The 16,638-nt window shown below is 30.1% G+C and overlaps 1 protein-coding gene across 24 annotated transcripts in view; it reads left to right on the forward strand.

Annotated features, from left to right (window-relative positions):
- LOC126777812 (twitchin) overlaps positions 1–16,638 on the forward strand; it is a 125,326-nt gene that overhangs the window by 44,983 nt on the left and 63,705 nt on the right. For 12 of the 24 annotated variants that reach the window (XM_050500951.1, XM_050500950.1, XM_050500957.1 and 9 more), the window contains 20 exons: positions 151–210; positions 1,096–1,188; positions 2,014–2,112; positions 2,198–2,296; positions 2,368–2,475; positions 2,555–2,650; positions 2,819–2,968; positions 3,052–3,156; positions 3,232–3,357; positions 3,438–3,497; positions 3,570–3,638; positions 3,722–3,802; positions 3,877–3,969; positions 4,204–4,290; positions 5,029–5,205; positions 5,314–5,520; positions 6,091–6,135; positions 12,611–12,755; positions 12,972–13,208; positions 13,304–13,440. In XM_050500951.1, the coding sequence (XP_050356908.1) occupies positions 151–210; positions 1,096–1,188; positions 2,014–2,112; positions 2,198–2,296; positions 2,368–2,475; positions 2,555–2,650; positions 2,819–2,968; positions 3,052–3,156; positions 3,232–3,357; positions 3,438–3,497; positions 3,570–3,638; positions 3,722–3,802; positions 3,877–3,969; positions 4,204–4,290; positions 5,029–5,205; positions 5,314–5,520; positions 6,091–6,135; positions 12,611–12,755; positions 12,972–13,208; positions 13,304–13,440 (2,274 nt within the window). Of the gene's footprint in view, positions 1–150; positions 211–1,095; positions 1,189–1,684; positions 1,754–2,013; positions 2,113–2,197; positions 2,297–2,367; positions 2,476–2,554; positions 2,651–2,818; positions 2,969–3,051; positions 3,157–3,231; positions 3,358–3,437; positions 3,498–3,569; positions 3,639–3,721; positions 3,803–3,876; positions 3,970–4,203; positions 4,291–5,028; positions 5,206–5,313; positions 5,521–6,090; positions 6,136–6,845; positions 6,888–7,796; positions 7,830–12,610; positions 12,756–12,971; positions 13,209–13,303; positions 13,441–16,638 lie in introns of all 24 variants that reach the window. The other 12 variants (XM_050500952.1, XM_050500955.1, XM_050500962.1 and 9 more) reach the window with 8 other exon arrangements.

The raw sequence follows: 16,638 nt of genomic DNA on the forward strand, positions 1-16,638 counted from the left end.
TTTAATATATTCTACATAATAACTATAAAAAAATAAGAGAACCAATTACATATCATATTAAATGACGTCCATAAATCTATAAATTCTCGAGCAATATTCAAATTCATTGTTTTCCAATTGTTTTTTTTTAATAATAACTATTTTCTTTAGGTCCAAGAAGTCAGAACAGAGAGCCGACGTAGCTCTATCATCGAAAACAAACAACTTAAGGTGAGTTCCGAAACAACAATTAACATTTTATCTACCACAAATTATTTTTACTTTTAAATATTAATTAAAAAATATTATCTTGTAAAGAAATTGTTATGCAAACTTACCCGACATTTAAGGAAAAAATACGAACAGCTGATATCCCATAATTACTTAAATAATGTTAATAAAATATCACCGTCATGATAACAATCAGAGGAAAGTGAGAAAATTATCCAAAGCTTTTATTTTGTCCCGTACACCTGTGACTCCTAAAAAAAACGCTAGCTGGCTGCTTGCCACTCGTGAGGGTCACATCGCGAGACGGTGCATATTGTATCTGCTATATTGTTAGCTATAATAATAACTTACTTTCCTTGCGACATTGTCCACTCGATGTAATTATTATCTTATTTATAAACTAAAGCTAAATCAAGAATAAGGTCAAAACTATTATAAAATCATAATAATTCATTTAAAATTATTCTTAAACAATTTCTAAAATAAAATAAAACATTATTAGATTAACTAGATCCTTAAAAAAATAATGATAAGACGCAATATTTAAATACGCGGATTTTTAGTTCGACATCAGTTTATCTTTTTCTGTCGTCATTGCTTTTACATTCAAAAGAAGAGTACACGGCATTGTAGAACTTATTACCTTCAAATCATTATAATGTTACAGTAATATAACGTTTTTATTTCCTACGAGTACTTATAGTGTGAAGTGAAAACAATTGTCAAAACTTTAGTAGATACTTTTGTATCGTTACCAAACAGAGGACGTGCCAGAATTTGAATGATTCAAATATAACCGATTTAACTTTAGAATGTAATTGATTACATGATGATTTTAAATAAATTAACGTCTCGATACAAATGTCATTAATTCTTTTTTTACAGTTCACAAAAGAAACTTCTGAAAGCAGAAAATCATCGGTGTCATCAATATCTGAACAAGAACAGGTTTCACAAATTAAAAAGACTGGACTTAAGGTAAGAAATTACGAATACATCCAAACGAAAATGGATAACTTAAAAAATATTGAAAGTCAATTAATTTCACATTTAAGTAATGATTTATTTTATTATGGCTACGCGAACCCTTACAAAGCAATTCCTAGTTTTTTTACAAGTAGACCTAGTGTTTTATTAGAAAATGATTTCGCCTATATTTTGGTACAAGACACCAAATTCGCTTCGCAAATTTTACTAATCAAAGTATTTTAAGCTTAAGCCAAGCCTATCCCCGAGGAGTGATGGCTCTTGTTGCGTTAATGTCTTATTTCTATGGTAGATACGAATTAAAAATCTATAGCATTTATGGTGTTAGATATAGTCGATCACCATGATAACTAAACAGCGAAAATTTGTTCCTCTTGAATATCGTCATTTGCTTTCAGAATAAGACATTAATGAGTCGGAGTTATTTTTTTTTTAATTTTGAATAAATATAGATTTAATGGCTTATTTATTAATATATTGATTTTAGAAGAAAGTAATTACCCCAAAGCAACCGGAAGTAGTGAATGAGTTAGCGCAAATTAAGCAATTATTAAAGGTAAGTTCGCTTCTAGGCCGCCTTGCATGCTTATATTATATGTATATAAAGGTGGAAAACAAAAAAAACATGTCACGTCTACTATTTGTGCTTTTGTGTATATGTCTACATTGTCCGGATTATTCTATGTTGTATTTTATGTTGATGTGAACATTTTGTTTGTAAATGTCTACATTTGTCTATACATAGCAAAATTATACACATACGTTAAAGATACTTAAATTAGGTAAGATTATATATGAACTATATTTTCTGAATAGGACGACACTAAAGCTATAGAAGATAAGGTAACACAAAAACAAGACGATACACCCAAAGAAAATGTATATCCATGGCGACCAAAGAAAACAGACACACAGGTACACATACACATCACTCACACATATTTACACAATACAATATAAAAGATACACATTCCTTACATTTTATTCATTTTACAATTAGGATTCTACCGAGAAAATGCAACCAAAACGTAGCTTAAGTTTGGATCAGCCAAAAACAAAACACGACAATAAACCTACACGTCGTCATAGCAAAACTGAGGTATTATTGACACGTTTATTTGAGATATAATTGTATGAGTTAATTTTATCAATAATAATATTTTTAAATAGGATATTGAGGAAACGGAATCTGAAAAAATTGTTAAGACGAAACGAAAAGTTTCTATTGATCGTCCTACTGAACTTACTTATCCTTGGCGACCAAATATAACTGATAAGGTAAAATAGTGGTTTATTATTGGACAAAATAATTTAATCCAATTAGGTTTTTTAATAACATAATATTTTTTAATGATAGGATGATGAAAGCTCAGATGAAGTTAGTGAAATTGAATCCGTAGACAAAGAAACTTTGTCTACTAAAGCCGATTTACCTTCTACAATACTAAAAGAGGTAAAGTTTTTTAAAACTTATGTTACTGTTTTGTAAAATAAAACCAGTTAAAAGTTAACCAAACATAAAACAGTCAATAAAGCCTAGGTGTAGTTCAATGGTTCAAATATAAAAACATATATTAGTATTATATCTAAATAATTTTATCATATTTTTATTCAACTAAAGGACAAGACAAAAATAAATGAAGAGAAAACTAAACCTGATTTAGAATCAAATGTAAGAGTTAACGACGTAGCTAAGCGTAATGTTGATAAAATAGAGTCTGACAAGAAGCCGGCCGAAGAAATTAAAACTGTACCCCGATCAGTTACTAAGGTACATACATAGCTATATCATTGTTACAACTTTTTTTACTGAAGTGATTGATAAGCTAAACAATATTCATCTTTATAAAACAGGAAAGTAACGAGGTATCAGACACTGAGACCAAACAGGCAAATAATAAAACTGAACCTGTGGATAAATTAGATAAATCTGATCGTGACAAGCCGACAATCGTAAAGGTAGCATATTTCAATTGATTATAATTGAAATATATTTGATTTTTTATAACATTTTAATACCGTTTAAATGTGTAGGATAAACAGCTAGATACAATGGGTAAAAGGGATAAGCTTGCGGAAACTAAAAAAGATAAAAATACTGCAATAGATCAAGCATTAGAACCATTATATCCATGGCGTCACCCAAGTAGACCAAAAGAGGTAGTCTTCTTTTCGTTATTCGTCATAACATATGAGGTGAAGTTTATCATTTCTTTAAATCACCTTGTTGTACATTGTAGGAACCCGAGATACTTAAGGATACTTTAGGTGAATCAAACGATCAAATAGGAACAGATAAGGTAAAATAAATGAAGTAGCATCATTGTTTTTAAATAAAATAAAATACTTTTCTGATTTAACGTATTTGATAGGTACTCGATAATGATACGACAGACGCACCAAAAACACAAACACTTTATCCTTGGAGGAAACAGAAAGAGGTATCAAATACAAATTATAACTTTAATTTTTTTTTAAATAATTAGGGATTAAAAATTTATATAACAAATAAATCGTTTGTCAGGTACCGATTCTCATTACACCAGAACCGGAAAAAGATAAAGAAGTGCCTTTTTCATGGCAAGCTATCCCTGAAATACCACAGGTATAAATATCTGAAATTAAAAATAAATATACTGATATACCATTTTAAATATTAATTAATATTATTTCGATCAGGCTGAGCAAACTCCAGAATTAGAGGATATCTTTAAGCCAACATTACGTGAAACACAAGACACAGTACCTTGGAGAAGGTCTCGTTCTCCCCAGGTACACACATTAACACACTTAAATTTACACGCACACACAAGTTTTGCACCCTATACTCACACTATCATAAACACTTGACAGATTTTAGCACATACCAATATAATATTTCGCTACATTAAAATGTCAAAAAAAGTAATATTATTTTTTATATTAAATAAGAAGAAAATATTACTTTTTTGGACAAAAACACAATTTTCGTATGGTCGCCGATAACTAAATTTAATCTATATCTAGGCTGAATCAGAAGGCACAAACGAGAAAAAACCAGCTTCTTTAGAAATACCACAAGCCGCTATAAGCAGCAGACCTCCAACGGACGAGGTAGAAAAATTGGCAATAGATCAATAACGATACCGAAATTTGGCACAATGCACAAACTTTTTTCACTACATTTTTATTCGACGCCTGCACTGCACTTGCACCTAGTCAGTAGTATCACATAAAAATGTTAAAGTATTTACTTCTAACTCAAATTTTTTTATCGCAAAAACCACAGAAAACATATTACAATTTCATATGTTATAAAGTATGATTTACAAGCACAAGCTTTAATTGTGATCCTACACTCAGTAGTAGGAGTAAGACTTGAATATGATATTGAGAGTCCAACATAAATATAAAAATAAAGATGGTTGTCCTAATTATAATACATTTCTGTGTGATTAAGATAAAATAGAAATAGAAAAAAAACAGAAACTTTTACATAATGTAAATACAAATGAGCTGTTCGTCTGTGGTTACGTTGCGTTGGGTGTTAACTGCATTTTATCTTCTTTTTTTTGTAGACTTATTTTCCTTGCTTTGCTTCACGCTTACTAACTTTATGACCATGTGATATTTTTATCTCTTGATGTATGTTTTGAAAGATAAGGTAAGTAATTCAGGTAAGATTTACATTGAATGTGTTGTATATTATTTTTATTTAAATAGACCCAGACGTTACTGAAGATTGGAAAATATAATGGAAGCATTCTTCAATGAAGACAAGGAACTACATTTTTTTCAGAAATCATTTTCAGAAATCATTAAGCAATTGCTAAAAAATATGTAAATTTTCAGAAAGTTGAGGTTAAAAAAGAAACAGTAGATGAAGAAGCCAAAAAAGCTAAGCTTAAGACAGTTAAGAAGAAGGCAGAAGATTTACCTGAAATCCCCGACTATGAGAGGCCCGACCTTGAGAAATATGAAAAGATTTCACCGACACCTACAACTAGAGAAAAACCAGAGAAAGACAAGGTATACTATACTACTCCTTCGTGTTTACAATGATATGCATGAGTATGTGGACTTTTCATAGAATAAATTATGATATAATAGTTTAAATATATATTGTAATTTAAACAGCCGGCTGAAAAACCAAAGGTCCCAGAAATTAAGGCACCAGAAGAAAAGCCAGTGGCACCTAAAATTGAGGTTGTACATGAGAAATCTCCGAAACCGGAGGCACCAAGAAAACCATCGTTGTCACCAGCTCCTCCAGCAAGAAGAGGGTCGCTCATTCCTCCACCAGAGGAAATGGGACGACGCCCGTCACTACTAATCAGCGACGAGGTATGTAAAATTTATATTAATAGTAACAAAACCGCATACAAAATGATAAGAGCATATTGAATTTGATTTTATTTATCAACTGTAAAGGTATGAAAAATCCCTTAGATTCACCTATTTATTGTGATGTCTGATTGTAGTATAGAATTATACAATAGGAATACCTATGATTATGGTTTCGAGCACGCACTTATTTAAAATAATTATATATCGTAATAATTTTTTATACACAAAACTGAAACACATTGTACAAAACAAATCAAATAGGTGCGTGGTTATAATTGTATTTTTGAACCCTGTAGACCCCCTATTCTGTCAAGCCGAACCCGTAACAATAAAACACCCTAAATAGATCTCCTTTGAATTACGCTAATAATCCGAATTACGATAATAAGTGAACCGCGTGCTTGAGTAACGAAGATGAATAGTTGACTTAATTGGTTAATATAAAGCTTAGATTCCCTTACTCCTGGCTTCTTAGAATTTAGTATTCACACAGTAGGCCGTATCAGAGAGAAAACGTTTGACAGTAATCAATGTAGATATTAAGACGGTAAAACACGTAATCCACAGGAAAATAGAAAACTAAGACCTGGTGAGGTGATCGAAGAGAAGAAGGTAACAGCAAAATTGCTACGAATATTACGTTGAATGCTATCCGTTATGATGTTGCCGTGAAAAAATTTTAACTGTAATTCTGTCAAAGAAATTATGTTAATGCATTTGCAGCTGACGCGGTTTAAAGCACATAAAGGGAAGTTATCTGGATAATCATATGCGATAAATTGAATAATCGGAATAAAAAGAGTAAAGCTACCATTTATTTTTGTCATACATTTATGAAACCTGTTTTCGGTATTTATATGACGTGAATTAAATTCCTTGGCGAAAGTTAGATTTAAGTCGCGCCGTTGTAGTACATTGATTCTTATTTACATGTGATTATCCAGCACTTGTCTTGAAGACATGTTCTCGTACAACGCACCGAGCTATTGCACATTTTTTGTGACACACAAGCACACAAGTAAACTGCACAGCTTGTACGCACGTATGCACACAAATAACGGTTACAATGATTGGTCCTTTAAAATACGGACAATAATAATTCACACGACGTAAGATATTTCTTACACGTGTCCTCGAAACGAAAACTAACAACAATAACATTATGGTGCAATACATAACGTAATAACGCTGCACTACTGACACGGTCAACATTTATTCACAGTTCCTTTGAGGATAGGGCTGTAGGGTTCTCAGGTTCGGCGGCACAGATAGGCGAGTTGAAATGATTTTACGGGGTTATTATCACTGTTTTTTAACAACAGGTCACCAAATTACGTCCTGGAGAAGTTTTAGACGAGAAAAAGGTGAGATCGTTTGGGTCTGGTCAATTTTAGGTGGTCGCTGCTCGCTTTGCAAAGCATTTTGTTCAATTTTTTTTTTTTTTTTTATTTTATACGGCACACGACTTTACGGACAATATTTCTATTTTATTAAGCATATTTTACTTTTTACACCTTCACACCTTTATTTTTTACAACAGTCCACTGTCAATTAAAAAAAAATATTACTTTATAGAATCTTGAGTTTTTACTTCAATTATTTTTGCTGTTAAAAAAATCCCTCTTCTTTCTCTTTTTTTACTTGTAACAGTTATATAATTAAATTATAGTAGTTAGTTAATTAATTCTTTAGAGAATACATTCCTTCTAGTTCACTTAGACTTTTCAAATCTACTCCATGACAATAAAACGCCGCTACATTGATTAGCGGGGGTTTAACTTTTATGGCAATTGGCAGATAAGCAAATTAGTTAGTTTTGATATATTGCTATTAAGGAAGCATAATAGAAGAAAATTGGATCCAAAGATATTTGTCAATTTTCGTTAAAACTTATCTGACATGTTATATTATGATTCCTTAACGAATGAAGCTTTAGACAAATACTAGAATGGCTTAATTTTAAAAACTAAATTTAACCGTTTAAATAATTTTCTTCCGCTAAATTATTTTAATAATAGAGTAGTTGAACATTCTTATTTCTTCATTAAACAGCAAGAGCACAAGATCATTGAAATAACGTTAAAATTGTACAGACATTATAAAAACTTGTAAAAAAAACCACTCACAATAACGAAAAACACTAATACAAACTAAATACAGATAGAATATTGCACACATTCACAAACTGACTCATTTTTACAAGAAATATTAATTTATGCACAATATTAACAAGGAATGTTATACTAAAACAAATATTTTTTTTTCCAAAAAAGAAACGCGGCAGGCCGGGTGAACTATCAGGCGAGGTATACATTGTGTGGAAATATATGTTTAGAACTCAATGTTATAGAAAACAAATATATTAGATTCGTGGCTAACATAGAATTTTTTACAGTGATTAATTTTATGTCATAAATAAGTTATTATCGTTGAGAAAACTTATTATAAAACGAGAGCCGTAATATAATTTGTTTCTCAATTTGAAGAAGATACAAGAAAATGGTTAAATAAACAATGTAACGTAACTTTATCGTCATTTCCGGTTATATTCAATAGTGCAACTAACACTTTATCGTTCTAATGGTTTATTATTAAAAAAATTTTCAACCTTAACTGATTACTGCAAAATTTCCAAAACATTAAAATAAATTGCATGATTTGCATGTCGCTATAACTTTGTATAAAACAGGACAAATGAATTTTGTTTATATTGTAACTATACAAAATGTTCGATGTATTAGAATTTAATCCATTCGTCCGATTGATTTATTTTAATACAGATAACATCAACCCACGCTACCCTAATTAGATTTACTGCTTTGCCTTGTAATGTATATACGATTGTTAATGTATTTATATATTTGTATAATTAATCTGTCATTATGTATGTGTTAATAACTTTACCGTATTAGTAAATCTTTAAGTATTGATCAACTAGATATTAACGTTAAAAGATGCCACAGTACATATTGATCGTAAACATATCAGTTGCATTCCAAAACAATGTCGTGTCTAATTATGTCGTATATAATTTATAAATCAAATGTATTGAATTTATAAGCGGAAGCTAAACAAAGATCTATAATTAACAACTAATGAATTTAGTTTTGAGCCAAAATTGTATCGACGACGCAAGTGTATACGTATAAAATTAAATATTTACTTAACGATAAATTTGATAATTTAGAACCATATTAAAGGCAATATCGCATTATTAAGATTAACACTATGAACATAACACTAGATAAAAAGCGAAACAACAAACAAAATTAATACGATGTCAATTTACGAGAAATTGTTACATAATTTTAAACTTTATAGTAAAGCTAAAAGTTCAAGAATGTAACTGAAAAAATAGTAGCTATTTTCGAGCTGTGACTCAAATCAGGACCATGACCAGTAAAATACATCAAGAAGATAGACACTGACCAGCCATGCCAGCTCTCTAGCGAATTCCAATGATTGATAGTTACTCTTATAATAAAAGCTAGAAGCTAGGCCAAGGTGAAGTCCAACTTTGATCAGTCGCTTTTATTATAAGAAGTTGCCAAAACTAATGACTTATTGAATCAGTATCGTATTATTAAAGGAATAATTAAACCAATTGTAGATGCTTTATCGATTAAAAGAGTAAATGCAATTGTAAACACTTTATATGAATCCAAGTTATTTATAATCAATAACAGGTAAAATGCAACCAGTTTTCGGCTATAAAAAGTTGTCAAAAATTATAATGCAATGAGCAACTTTAAAGGATCATAAAAAGTATGAAGCTTTAAATATGTTAAGTCACTTAGGAATTATTTCAATATCTCTAAGCATAATCTATATAAAAGCAAAATACTACTCATCACGAGATCTCCTAAACTATCCCTATCGACTTGAAATTTGTCACAGCTACTCCTTACCCGACGTAGACGCCCACTAAGACCAAAAATCCATATTTTACGTAAATCCAATCCTAAATCTCGGCTTTACTAGGCCATCTCGGCTTTCCTTCTTATACTTTTTCCTTCTTATCTACCCGTGCGAAGTGAAGTGTGAAGGGACGATTAGCTAGTTGTAGTATAATTTCACTTCCAATTTCTTTCCTTTGACGTAACATTCGTTAATTACTTAAATATCATATTTAAAATTTAGTTTCAATATTCATTTTCTATGAATAATATTCGAATAATTTAATCAAAAGTATCCTAAATAATTTTATTGGTTGAAACTCATTAAGAGAACCAAATACCCAATTTAAATAACTAATATACTCTATATGCAAAAACCTTAACAATCGAAAGAGCTCAATTAAAAGAACCAAATAATATAAGCAACTAAAATAAATAAGCTATTTATAAAGGCTAAGCAAACAAGATAAAATTAAAACATATAAAAAAGGGATGCATTCCATATCGGCGCATAATTAGACAAAACTATTATTAAAGACAAGGACAGGCTACAAATAGACAAGAATAGACGTAAATGTGATTGACTGATAGATATAGGTGGTTCATACCTAAGTCAACTCGCGTGGGTCGACCGTCTCAGTCGTGGGACGATATGATATCTTGAAACTTGGCATAGATGCAGTTCTTAAAAGTATTGACCTGTCTAGTATATCAATAACTTTATTGACAGGTGTTTTTTCTTGAAAGAGTAATATATAATAAAAATATTTTTGGTTACATAAGACGATATGATCATAACACATAGTATGTGTACTCTTATGAAATTCTTAACGAAAATATATGTACATTAAAAAGTAATTCATGCAATGAGAGAAAATAAATAGTAATTGTTATTACAAATGGCATTATATGAAGTAGTTTTATGTTAAAACCAGTTAAAGATATTTAGTTTCTACTTACCATTCATCACATAAAAATTATGTAAAACAAAACGTCATTTAATTAAGTTAAAGCTTTAGTTAGCACTGAATTTAATAACAATGTGTATTTTATGAAACAAAAAAATAACATTTTCAACAAATTAAGCGATATTTTTCAATATGCAAAAATTCAACTTATAAGGTAATCATAAATTCGTGCGCAATTTGCTTTTTTATTAAATATGGCTATTTAAATTGTTATAGGATTGAATTTGAAGCAAAGTAAAGGGCTGTTTATTTTGAAATATCTTGCACTTTAAAATGATCACTAATAATCCTCAATTTCTTGATTAAAGTAATATAAAATAATACTTAATCATTAATTATAATTTCATTCGACGAAGTAATATTGAATTATTTATACACGATATTTAATGTAAACACTTAACTCGAATTACTGATAAAGCTTGCGACAATGATGGAGAAATACAACTGTATCTGTCGAAAATACGCTTCCTTATGTCCAAATATATCGGATAAATTACGGTAGATATCTTTTGACGACAACTTCACACACACGTTAACAGCATCGTCGAAGTACACACGGATGTTCACCTTAATCTGATAATTAATTGAATTGGTCTGCTGATTTGTGCTGTGCACAAATAGATCCTCCCTCCCCGTCCCCACCCGTTCCATAATCAGGCAACTAGGCGCGCGCGACCCCTTCAGTCTTTTCAGATTCGCGCCCATTTTAGATGGAACGACATTTATCGATCTGTCCCTAAACGAATATCCTTTCTTGACTCCTAATAATTAGCTCGTAATTAAATATAATTTTATAACTGTTTTTAAGCTATCTGAATTTTCTAGTGAATATGTGTGACTTTTTAAATAAAATCTATTTGTTAAATAATATCTACTATAAATAATTGTTAGGATTCATTTTTAGACATTATGTGATGGAAATGCAAGTGTCATGAACTCTGTAATAATAAACTGCGTTAATTTATATATATTATCCATTGTATTGTGGCGTCTTAAGTATCAAATGTAATTTAAATAATGGCGGCTGTTGCTAAAAAACCAGCTTCTTTAGCTGTACCTAAAGATACAGGGGTAAGTACGCATGATTCCATAATACTTTAGGTTAACATTTTAATTTATACATCGGAATACTTTTGAAACAATTGAGGTACTTTTTTATATAATTAAAATTTAAATAATTTAATATAGTTATATTTTTGATACTTATTTAAATACTCAGTTTTATAATTTTCTTATATGAAATTAAAGCATTTACGTAAATAGTTATGTTATGCTTATAATATATCGTTGATTACATACATTACATAAGTAAATTAAAAAAAAAATTAGAATATCCAGTGAAAATAAATAATAAAATAATCAGTCATTTATTAAATAGCACTTAATTCGGTCCTAAATATTCCGTACTTATTTTCATTAATTGATTTGTTAACGTCCTGAAAAAGGAGCATTTATTTAAAAATTATAAGCAATCACAAAGATAAATTAAAAGCGACACTAATTTTGATAACTTCATATCAATTTCAATGAATAGTTGGTATGTAGTATCATCATTGTATCCATTAATGTGATCAGGATCAATGTGTCAGCTTATTATACCATATTATTTTATTTTAATATAAAAATATAATCAATGACGTAATTCATAATTTGAAAAGTGCGACTATAATTCACACTTGTAATTATTTCCAAGTGCTGCCTCAACACTTGCGCTACATTTATCAGGAAGTCCAGATCTTCATTGTCGGGTCATTTGGCTAACGCATATGATGCACAGCATCTGTCATAACACAACTAATGTGTCTTGTATTTAGTTACGTTATAATTTTTCACTCTAAATTTAATCAGTACCAAATCGTTTCAAATCTATCTCGATGAATTTTAACTGGTTGAAAAAGTTTCACGTTTAAGATTTAAAAATAGTTTGAATCTAATTATAATTTAATTAATGGCAACATACAATGTTCCATTTTCAATATAAACACACCCGATAAATAAATGATTTAAACAACAAAACTGATTAAACATGTTTTATCAATATTTGTCGCTTTTAAGTTTCATAATTTTCAGATTATACTTTATTTGCTAACATTTGATTTTGTTTATTCCATAAATCTTTTTTTCTTTAAATGTTCATTTGTTACGTCTATGTTGGTTTACATGTGATTAACAACTGAATGTTTGATATGCGTTGAGATATTAATGCTAGTTTGATAAATATAGCGAAGAAAATCTGGTGACACAAGAAGGCCATCGATCCAAGATCTAGAAGACTTAATTAATAAGCCATCTGTGCCATTGAAGCCGGTTGGTAACGAGGGACCTCCACAGATCGTTGATGTACAAGAAAGTAACTCTGCTGTTGAAGGTAAGACTCCGTAAAAAAAATATTTTTTAAATTTTATTAAGATAATTTTTATTTGCGTTAAGTGTTTCGCAAGTCTCTGAAAAAATAAATAAACGGATGATACTTTCAATTTGACTTAAATAATTATTACATTTTTAAATATAAATTCCAATATCCGGTAAAATATGTTTTCTTTATTTAAAAAATTCAATACTCATGGTAATTATTTCCACACAGATCAAACTGGATACCTCACTGTTCAAGTCGAGGGTAACCCAGCACCTACCTTCAAATTTTACAAAGGTGTCACGGAAATCATTGAAGGTGGTCGTTTTAAGTTCGTTACTGATGGCGAAAATGGTCTTATCACACTCTGCATGAGAAAAGTAAAACCAAACGATGAAGGCAAATACAAAGTGGTTGTCAGTAACATTCATGGCGAAGATTCCGCTGAAATGCAACTTTATGTATCCGGTAAGTGATATTTATATTTCAAATAAGTTATAGATAATATAACTTTAGCATATAATTATACGTAGATTAATAACGAGAATAATTATTATACGTAGACGCTAGTGGTATGGACTTCCGTGCCCTACTCAAGAAAAGGAAATATGCTAAATGGGGTGAGAAGAAGGACGATCCTGATTGGGGTGACTTAAAGGAAACCGAAAAACCAATACCGCCTCTAAAGAAAGTCGAAAAGGTAAGGTAGACGTACTAGTGCAAAGAGAATAAGTAATAATAATTAATGGGCAATACTCAACAAGAAAAATACTAACAAGGTGGTGATATAAAACTAAATAAAATAAAACGATAAATAAAATGAAATATTTAAACAGATTTTTTAGAGTGGTAAAAGTGTTATCTAAATCTGTTATGGTCGTTGAACACGTAACAGTAATTTAATATTTTTAACACTAATTCAATGAAATATTAATGACAGCTCCATCAGGTAACAAATTTCACAATAAGTCGCTTGTTGATTGGATAGTTTTGATTGTCAAAGTAGATTATAGTTAGTTCAGCACTAAACAAAAAACTCTAAAGACAGCTGCAAGTAATGCAAAATTGTGTTTCATTTATAAGATATATTGTACTAATATATAAGATATATTTTAAATGATAATATATATTCGAAGTGTATAATCTGCAGAAAATCACGATATAAACACATTGTCGGTTTATATATTTAAAAAAAGTTATAGACATAATTTACATACAGAAGAACCATCACAATACATAAGTTAAAACTCTTAACTAAATATTTGTGACGTTCAGACAATATAGTCCTAGAAAATATTTTAATTTGTTGCAAGGAAGTTAGAATTACAAAATTGTAAAACATCGTTTGCATCATAAAATTTGGTCCTTAGGGATTAGAGACTGGATATTTCGAAGACGAAGATCACATTGTGGTCGTATCGGAAGGTGTCGAGATGTTTAGATTCCCGTCAGACAGGCGCAGAAACTCCTCAAATTGGTCCTGGTTCAAGGTCCTCAATATTCCTGACAGTATCATCTTTCATTCCATCATATATCTCTTTTACACTTACAATAATTTCAATTATATACATATGATTAATGGGACGCCATATGTATATTATTTATTTTAAAAAGTAACTCTTTAATGTTTAATATAATTAAAAAAATAAACTTGACAGTTTTTCTTTATAAATATGTCAATCTATCATACTTCGCATTGGGACGACGTTATTGTATGAAAAGATAAATTAATAATACTATATAATGGCCGGGTGGTTCATAAGAAAGATACTAGACATTTTTCGCGTTAGTATTTTAAGAATACAAGTAAGTTTATGAAAATTGCTTAACATTCTCTAATAAAGATATGGTCGCTAATTATTCGACTAAATATATTATCATATATCTTTGAACATTGCTTGATATTAACGTAGCTTTGCACCATTGATTACACAACCCAAGAGACAAATCTATAAGTTCTGCTGTCGATTCTAGGGTATATATCAAATAAGGAGACGTATGTCTCTACCCGAACTAATACCCGATTGGCCCGCTTTGATGGAGGCTGTCAAAATAAAGGTTCGATAAAATGGAGGAATAAATGTAAACCTAAAATACAATAGATTTCCATTCTTATTGGAAAATTAGAAAAAAATAAATTGAAAAACGTATTGGAATTAGATTAATTCACAAATTTTATTATTGATAAAGAATTTCGAATAGGATCGGAGGTCTATTTTAAATAATGGAATGTCATAAAATGATAAATAAAATAACTAAAATTATCCTCTAAAATTATTATTATCAATGTTACGTCTTATGTCATTATTGAAATAATTTTTATTGAACGTATTATAATAAAATTGATAATGGTAATTTATGAGCGATTTAAAAAACAATGCATAAACGATGGATTTTAAATAACTGGCACAAAGTTTTTTTATCACCACTTCTCTTATTTCTTCTTAACATTTTTCAGGGAATGTAAGTGGAATGAAATTGATGATCATTCACTTTATATTGGATTGTTGTTAAATAAATTTGATTTCAGGTTTCTGTGACGTCAGTTTGAGGAGCTTTTGTCATTATGTGTTAAAAATATTCATTTAAATCATAATTAATTTCAGTTGATGCATTCGGTGTATGCAGATTTTGGAATTTTGTAAAAAATATTCGTGTACATATAAGTGCTGATAAAAAAGGCATTTGAATTATAAGCAAGTTAACCTTCTACTCGTATACAGTTTTTTTTTTAAGCCAGATACACTGAACAGAAATATATAACATATTACATACTAAATAATAACTAAGTCGTTGATCGGTACATAGCCTCAATGTGCTTTCGGTCTTAAACCCGCTATCATTTTTAAATAGTCAATAAGAATTCACTAAGGATTTGTGGATATTTTATAGAGATCCCAAAATAGAAGACCGTCTCTAGCGGAACTGATTCCAGATTGGCCGGTGCTGCACTCGTTCAAAAGAAACGAGGTTTGACACCGCGTTTGTCCGTCGTTAGATGACACAATGCATCTTGAATTCTATCACTAAATGCAATTTGTCGCACAAGAATATATTTCACGTCTACACTTGAGCATAAATCTGTCCAGCAAGATTAGAAATGATCGTCTTGCACTGATATCTAATATTAATTTATATGAACGAATGACCTACAAAGAATTAGATTTACATCTGATAACGTCGGCCGTGTAACAGACGATGTATTAATCGTTTCAAATTAATACGTTCGCTATTCGGTTAATGTTGAGTTTTTTAATATAATTGCAATCGGAATATAAAAGAATATTTTTTATTTTCAGCATTTCATATCTATTTTTCAACATTCCAAACCTTAACTTAGTTTTTTTAGCTTGATTTTAGGATATTTTTGCTTTCACGACACTTATTCCATGGTTCAACAGGACGAGCCATCTTAGTTATCAGTGCAAGCACTATATTACTTCGAAATCTTAGCAAGAACCTAATTCACTTTAAACGTGTAAAAAGAGCACAACTATTATACCATCTATTTTCTTCTCTCTCCCTCTCAGGCTCTTCTGCACTCTACGATATTTCTATTAGCAGCACTTCGCACCGGGAATTGTATAGTGACATCGATGTTTTAAATTATTTTCGTGTTCCATTCAAAAATAATGAATATAGCTCACATACTCTTTATTCTATAAGACTGACATAAAATAGAAAATGGATTCATTATTTTTGAGTGATCGTTGTGTACACTCTCCACAAGTCTTCGGTTTCGCCCACTTTTGCACATTTCTTCAATATCAAGGAAAATTCCAATTTCTGTACAGACGCATGGTGTTTGAAATTATGATTGACGATGAAAGGATGGCTGATGAATTTAACGCCTCGATTATGTCATCATAAATTTGAAGTGTTCCATTCACTTTCACGC

This window comes from Nymphalis io, chromosome 24, assembly GCF_905147045.1.
Source record: "Nymphalis io chromosome 24, ilAglIoxx1.1, whole genome shotgun sequence".
Taxonomy (NCBI): domain Eukaryota; kingdom Metazoa; phylum Arthropoda; class Insecta; order Lepidoptera; family Nymphalidae; genus Nymphalis; species Nymphalis io.